At 53.7% G+C, this 7,651-nt stretch overlaps 1 protein-coding gene across 1 annotated transcript; it reads left to right on the top strand.

The window, feature by feature from the left end:
* On the top strand, nucleotides 1-2,246 carry NXPH3 (neurexophilin 3). The gene is made up of 2 exons (XM_031600513.2): nucleotides 1-361; nucleotides 1,470-2,246. Exons 1-2 carry the CDS (start codon nucleotides 305-307, stop codon nucleotides 2,199-2,201), a joined length of 789 nt encoding a protein of 262 aa, XP_031456373.1. The 5' UTR covers nucleotides 1-304; the 3' UTR covers nucleotides 2,202-2,246.
* Nucleotides 2,247-7,651: the final 5,405 nt, after the last annotated feature.

The following is a 7,651-nucleotide window of genomic DNA, read 5'->3' as shown; positions in this document are numbered from 1 at the left end:
GGAGTTTGCCGCGGTCCCCGAGAAGGCGGCGAGCGGCGGCAGCGGTGAAGCCGCGGCGGGAGCCGCCTCCGTCCCCGGTCCGGTACGGCCGCCCGAAGCCCCCCATGGGCGAGGGGGGGGATCGAGGAAGCGGCTTTTAAAGGGGGACACCCCCTCCCTTTCCCCTGGCTGACGTTCCCCCGCTTAAAAAGAAGGGAGGGAAAAAAAAAAAAAAACCAACACACCGCCAAAAAGCCACCAGAAACCCACCCAAAGCCGCACTAAATTTGAGGGAACAGCGAAGGCAGGCGGCATCGGCTGGAAAATGCATCTCACTCGGAGCTGCATCGGCTTCCTGATCCAGGGGAGCATCTCTCTGCTGGTGAGTGGCAAGGAAGGGGAGAAGAGGGCTGCAGAGGACGGGGGTCGGGCAACCAAGGGGACGGGGGGGGGACAGGGGGAGGGGGTTTCAGCCGGGAGCGTCCCCAGATCATTTTATTCCCCCCCACCCCCTCCCTTGCCGAAACGAGCATCCCAAAACTTCTGCTATTTTGCAGCAGGGAGAGGCTGGGCAGCAGGCAGGAGGGGGGGCTCACAGGTGAGGGGTGACAGTGGACATTCCTCCGGATCACCTCTAAAAGCTGCAGCCTCCCCTCCTGGCACTGCATCCCCGAGCTGGGGGGCCACGTCCTGCCCTTCGCGAGGCCGAGCTCAGCTCCTCACCGAGCCCTTCGCACCCCGGGGATGGTAGTGAGCAGCTGCTCGGCACCTGGCGCCGGGATCGCTCCCGAGCATCGGTGCATTTCCCCCCCCCCCTCGCCCGGAGCGATGGGGCTGCAGCATCTGCATCCCACCAGGAAGGATGCGCTGCCTTGCACCCACCTGCCTGCTGGGTGCCCACCTACCTGCAGCTATGGGGCAGCCCCCAGCCCCCACCTGCACCTGTTTGGGGTCTGTGATGCCCTACCAGGTACCGTCGTGCTGGTAGGGAATGGAAAGGAGTTTGCAGAGAAGCTCAGGATTGGGCACTCGCTCACTTCTGCTGCTCCTGGCTCCATCACTCCACCAGACCGTGGCATAGTTTGGAGGTCAGAAGAGGGGTCTGTGAACGTGCTGTCAGCCTCAAAACTGGTGGAAAAGCCATGAGGGCACCCTGATGTGCACCCTCTGCCCATCGGGGATCCTCTGGGTGCATTGGTTCTGCCTAAGGAGTTCCCACTGGGGAAAAGGCATCTATCCCAGCTCCCCTCACCTATTCCCTGAGCATCCAAGAGAAGGATGGGGAAAAAAAATGCTGCCCAGAAAGGGGATATGGAAGGATGGCAGAATGGGAAGACAAAAAAAAAAAAAAAAGGGGAGATTAGGAAAGCAAGGATAGGAAAGAGGATGGCTGGATCATGCTGGAGAAGGTGGGATGACTGGAGAACAAGATAGGGCAAGAGGGCAGGTACCCACCACCAACCCTTACTCTCTGCCATCTCTATGTTCAGGTGGTCTGTGGCCAAGAAGGGCCAGGGAAAGGTGCTGAGCAGCGTGAGCCTGAGAGCCAGGAGGGAGACCAAGCGCAGGAGACCGGAGAGCTGCTCCCCACCAAGCCCCTGCTCACCCCAACCTTGCTGCAGAACGTGACCCTCCTGGAGCTGGTGAGCAGCTCACGGGAGCTATGGGATATCCTGGACAACCTCTCGGAGCGGGATCACGCTCCGCATCCCCGAGGACAGAGGGATTTGGAGTCGGCCTCGGGCAAACTTAAAAAAATTTTTGGCTGGGGAGATTTCTATTCCAACATCAAGACGGTGAAGTTAAACCTCTTGATCACCGGCAAGGTGGTGGATCACGGCAACGGCACCGTCAACGTCTTCTTCCGCCACAACTCCACTGGGCAGGGGAACATCTCGGTCAGCCTCGTCCCTCCAACCAAGGCTGTTGAGTTCGACCTGGAGCAGCAGATCTTCATCGAGGCCAAAGAATCCAAAATCTTCAACTGTCGCGTGGAGTACGAGAAAGTGGACCGTGCCAAGAAAACCACGCTGTGCACGTACGACCCATCCAAGACCTGCTACCACGAGCACACCCAGAGCCACGTCTCCTGGGTCTGCTCCAAGCCCTTCAAAGTCATCTGCATCTACATCACCTTCTACAGCATAGACTACAGGCTGGTGCAGAAGGTTTGCCCCGACTACAACTACCACAGCGACGTGCCCTACTTCCCCTCGGGGTGATTTGTGCTCAGGATGTCCCGGTGATAAGCGGGTGCTGGGGGGGGCGGGGGGAGGGATGGGGATGGTTTATAAGCAGGGTGGTTCCCTGGAAGTGAGGAAAGAGGAGGATTCTCAGTTTTCCCCGAAAGCTCCAATTGTTGAGAGGAGAGGAAATTTGGGCTATGAGGGTGAAGGCGTTGCTAAACTTGGCCCGGATCCACGGTCTTTAGAGACTGGTACGGGGTCTGAAGGTAAGGATACAGAAAATAGGACATAAAGCCAGAATCAGGACTCACGTTTCTCAGTGCAATAATGGGTTTTTGCCTGGATCTAGGCCACACGGTCCTAAAAAAGGTGGGGGACCAGGTGCAGAGGGCTGCAGGAGCAGGTGGGCACAGCATGGAGAGCGCAGCAGGGACAAGGGCACCTGGTGCACGCCATGGCTGGGGGACAGCCATGCACAGCCACCTCATCTCCCCCCAACCAGGTGCTGGGAGGAACAGGGCTGCATTTCCCCACGCTTGGGCTGAACGTTGGGGTGGGACAGGGAGGGACACCTTGGGTGCCACCCCACCGCAGCCCACTGGTTTGGGGGACTGGGAAGGATGGAGCTGCAGAGAGAGGAATCCTGGTCGGATCTGTCAAATCTTGCTGACACAATGTGTGATTCATGTGTTTCCCCTGACGCCGTGTGTGATTCATGCGTTTCTCCTTCGTCTCATCCGTGTTTCATGGGGCTCCCACCCGTGTCTGTGTGCGCTGGGCTCGGAGCTGCCAGTTCCTGGGTGCAGAAGCGTGCGGTTGGGTGGCGGAGTCGAGCTCTGATTGTAGCATTTAACTGACCTGGAAGGAAAAAAACCTCACAGTTCTGTCCTTGGGAGAGAGAATAAAGTTTTTACGGTGGTAACGAGGCAGGTCAAGTGTTGTTACTGACAGTAAGCTCAGTCTGTGCCCGAGGCAGGCGGGTGCTCGGGGTATTGCTGTGCTCCCACTGGGCTGTGCCTGCCCAAATTCAGCTCTGCTCCATCACCTGGACCTCTCTTGTAAAGGGCCCTATTTTGGGCCTCAGACCCTCCATTTTCCCATTGTCACCCCCATGCCCAGTGGCCACTGATTGTAAATGGAGCTTTTCTGCACCTCCCATGGGTATTCCCTACTTCCCCTGGGAGCATCCATGCTCCAGGTTCACACTTTGCTCCAACAGAGAAGACCAAACAAAAGCAGCATCCCCCCCTCCCAGCCCACCCTTGTGCCCCCAGACTCTGTATCCATAGCACCAGGCCAGCTTAAGCCAACAAATCCCATTCAGCCAACAGCACCGTGGCCCATTTATTAGCAAGGTGTTGCTTCCATAGCAGGTTTTACGCTTCAGCCTCCACAAGTCCAATCTCTTCCTTCTCCCCAGACCGGAGCTGGGTTTGCTGGGTGCTGGCACACATCTGCCAAGTTCCATCGTGTGCATTTGTACAGGCAGGAGCCAGTTCCAAAATACATCGAGCAAAGAAAGCCTTTTAGTGCAGTAATCAATGAGAGGACTTTTACTCGGAGAACAGAAAGTTTCAAATGCTTTGAGAGAGCGGTTTCAGAAAATAACAGGATGAGCATTTGGGGAGGGGGAGAAAAACCATCTCACCAAAGCTTATGCTGCAAGGAAAGGCTGCAGAAAGGCACAGACAAAACAAACAAAACCTCTGCACACAAAAGTTGCCCATTTGGAGAAATTTCAGACAATTGCCATTTGAAGAAACAGAGCAGACAGCAGGAACAGAAAAACAGGCTACAAAGGATGCACCATTGTCAAAAGTGATGTGGCAGCGCAGTTACTAGGAGACCAGGACGGGCCATTATTCTGGGTTGGGAGAAGAGGATTCCTGCTAGCGGAGTCACAACCCGCTCTCAGAAAAGGATTTTGCTGAGCCGGAGGGCAAACAATGGAAGGGAAAATCGTGCACCCCAAACCTGCACAGTGAGCACCGCTCCTCGGGGTCGCTCCCCTTGGGGATGGCTCATGGCTGCTGCTTGTGGGCATGGCTCACGTTGTGAGGGTAGCAAAGAGCTCTGAGTCGACCAAGTCCAACCCAGCCCATCCCCACCATGCCTGCTGTCCACATCCCCAAGTGCCACATCTTCCCTTGGCCGTGAGCTGTGCCTGCTGCTCCTCGAGTGGAGTCAGACCCCATGACTGCAGGATCACCAAGGCTAATTTCTTCCCCCATTAACAGCTGAACATAAAATGGATTTTTTTTTTTTTTTTTTTTTTTGGAGGGGGGGGAAGAGCTAAAATTTATCCAAATGAAGTTTCTTGAGTTGCAAACTTCATTACGAACAGATCCTCACGTAATGACTGCGGAAAGCAGACTTCAAAAACCCTCCGTGACTCCAGAGTTCAGCCAAGTGCCACAGAAACGTTTGCAGCAGTTTTGCAATTAGAGCCCATCTCCGTGTACGAAATGCAGCTCCTTATCATCTCTGGTAACCCAGCGGATGGCCAATGTCTTTGTCTCCAAAGCAGGAAGGGTCCCAATGGGAACTACATACCGCTGTCATCTACAACTACACAGCGAACATTCTCCATCTCCAGTAATTAGTTCTCTTTAATTTGTTAATATTTCTTCCTCTTCCTTATAAAATCCTCCTAATTTAAGTTTCGTGACTCTCCCAGCCAACTTAACTCGTGCTCCAGCACATTTCAAAACCATCCTCCCAGAACGTACCACTCTAATGCCAAAGCCCATCAGCAGCCATTAATTGCACTCATTAGGGCTGCCCAGTGCTGAGATAGGATGAGGCAGGACAGCATCAGGATGTGATGCTGAGGCACCCAGTGCCCACCCAGGGGCTCCCATCTCCTCCAGCTTTCAAGACTTTAGTGCTGGCTCTTTCACCACTTTCCTCAAAACACTGGTTGATATTTGAGTAATTCCCCCATCAGGTTCATTTTCCACAATTCCACTTACAGTCCAAACAATCCTCTGTTAATTTTGCCCTGTATCTTGAAAAATAATTCGGAGCAACCAACCTCAAATCCAACTCTTCGCGGGTTGAGTTCTCTCTCTGCCTTTTGCCATCTCCCAGTCCATCGGAAGTTGTCTCTCTGCCATTCTCTATGTGCCACATCCAAAAACCAGCAGTGGCCCGTGACTCACATTGCCAGCAATCACTTTCATAATAAGTTAATGGAGGATTTCAGAAAGCACAAGGCTCACAGGAAGGCACCATTCATTGCCAGGATGGCACCACCGGATCCATCTCCCTGCTATGACAGCTTCAAGGCATCACTTGTCTCAGCTCAGGGTTCTTGCACAGAGCAGCCAGACACACGGACCAAACAAGGAGGAAGACGGTTCATAAAACCCTCTGTGCTAATTAACGAGCCACCGAGAGTTGTGGTCACAGGGTGCTACTTAATGGGAGAAGTTCCTTAAAGGTGTGAAGAAGGTGATGGAGGACCAAACTGTCAGAACGTCACCAGAATTTGGCAATATTTGGAGGAGTTCCTACAGCAGTTGGTAGCAGAGCCCCTTGGTTACTCCATTTCCAGTTGATGCTCGGGTCATGTTCTGGCTCAGGTTTTCTTTTAGGAAGTTCCTAGGTTGGTGATACTAAACCTAGGTGAACTCATAATGGGGTGACTACTGGAAAATACACCCTGCAATTCCCAGACTTCCCAAGCAAACACACACAGAAGTAATCCCAAAATGGATTTAAATACAAACAGAAAATTACTGCTGAGCCACAGGTGTGACAGGACAAACCTGGCCCTTCTGTTCCTGAATACAACCACTGAGGCTCAGCCTGGCGGAGGGAATCCTAAGTGCTTTCTCTACACAAATAAATACATTTTACAGTTCCATGCCCAAACTATCAAGCGGCTATTAGCATCCTCACTGAGCTTCAGCTCCTCGGAGCTGGGGCTGCAGATGCCCAACGCTGCATCTTTATAGCGATTATTAGACTTTAATGAGGTCTAGTGAGTCAGCCAAGCCTTTATGCTCATAATCCCCCATTTCAATAGCCACAGCAGCTCCTGGACGCATTACTGCTGCCACTCCTCCTGCCACACACTCCTCCGTGCATAAAAGTGAGGGATCTGCTGCTGCTGCTGCCACCACCATCACCTGATGACTGTATGGAAAGAGCCACTGGTGCAGGGATGTCACCGTGTGGGGTTGGAGATGGGCAGCGTGGGGGTCCTGGTCCTGAGCCCCCTCGACGTTTCTTTGTCAGCGCATGCTGTGCAATAGGTATACACCCCATCCTCTGCATGGCACAGACAGAGGGTTCAGCAATCCTAATTTCCGGGCATACATCCTATTGGATCATCCAATAAACATAACCAAGTTGTTTCAGGCCTTTGTCTCCTCTGTCTTATCGTGCTCTGTAAAGATGAGATTCGTTTGCTTTCTGGGGAAGCGTGTTGGAAATCCTCCCCTGGAAGGGGAGGCGAGCAGAAATGATTATTCACAAAATCCCCAGTGTTATGACTTGCTATTACACGCAGAAGCCTAAAAATGCAAGTGGGCTGAGCACGTCATCTATTTGATCTAAGAATTATTACAGTTTTGCCAATTAGGCTCCGAACCCAAATAGAGCCGCTTCCCTCCTCCTCCTCCTCGCGCTCCCCTGCCAGAGCTGAGCACCAGCTGCCGCCTCATAAACACCAACATTTCCCCATCTTCCTGAGCTTTCAACAAACTCCAGGAGCAGCAGGTCTCTGATTGTTTTCCCTCCAATTAATGGCAGAGTGTGCTGCTCTCTGGGCAGGATTCTGCGCCGCGCAGTAATGTCACATTGCACAACCAATGGCTCTCACATCCACGGCGTTCTCCTGCCCAAAGGGAGCTGTGCCAAGCTGGTAGGGGAGGGGGGTGAGAAAAGCACTCCGAAATGCAGCTCTTCCTACCTGAGAGCATCAACGGAGGCAGCCGGCCAAGTGCTGGAGGAGCGTGGCACTGTGCTCCCCTGGGACGCGCTGTTCTGCAGCACCAGGGCTGAGCCTCCGGGTGGGGAGGAAGGATTTCCTTTTGCCTGAGAGGTTTCCAAGCCCTATCAGCGCACCCATCTGCTGCCCAAATGGTTGCCTCCCCAAAAGCTTGTGGCCCAAAGAGGAGGGAGATGCGGTAACCCCTTCCCATCCGCTCCCCTCTGTGCAGCAAACTTGCTGCCAGCACGGCCAGCCGTTCCCCTCATGTCCTGTTACATCACACGCAGCTCTGAGCATATATTTTGTTAAAATATATAAATATCCCCATTTAAGAACCGTATGGATCATTCAAGCTCGCTTGGGTTGTGCAGATTTCAGTGTGAGGGATGCTGCCATCATCACAGCTTCTGCATGTGGGGAACTGGCAGGTGCTGCCCTGACAGCAGAGCAGGGCCACAGCCCCGAGACCCCCCCAGCCCCCCCACCACAAGGGTCTGACCCAGCACCAGGGCTGCAGGAACACATGGGTGAGAAGGAGCTGAGCAGA

The sequence above is a fragment of the Phasianus colchicus genome, chromosome 26, assembly GCF_987193195.1.
Source record: "Phasianus colchicus chromosome 26, bPhaCol1.hap1.1, whole genome shotgun sequence".
Classification (NCBI taxonomy): Eukaryota; Metazoa; Chordata; class Aves; order Galliformes; family Phasianidae; genus Phasianus; species Phasianus colchicus.
This window is presented reverse-complemented; position numbering and strand designations above follow the sequence as displayed.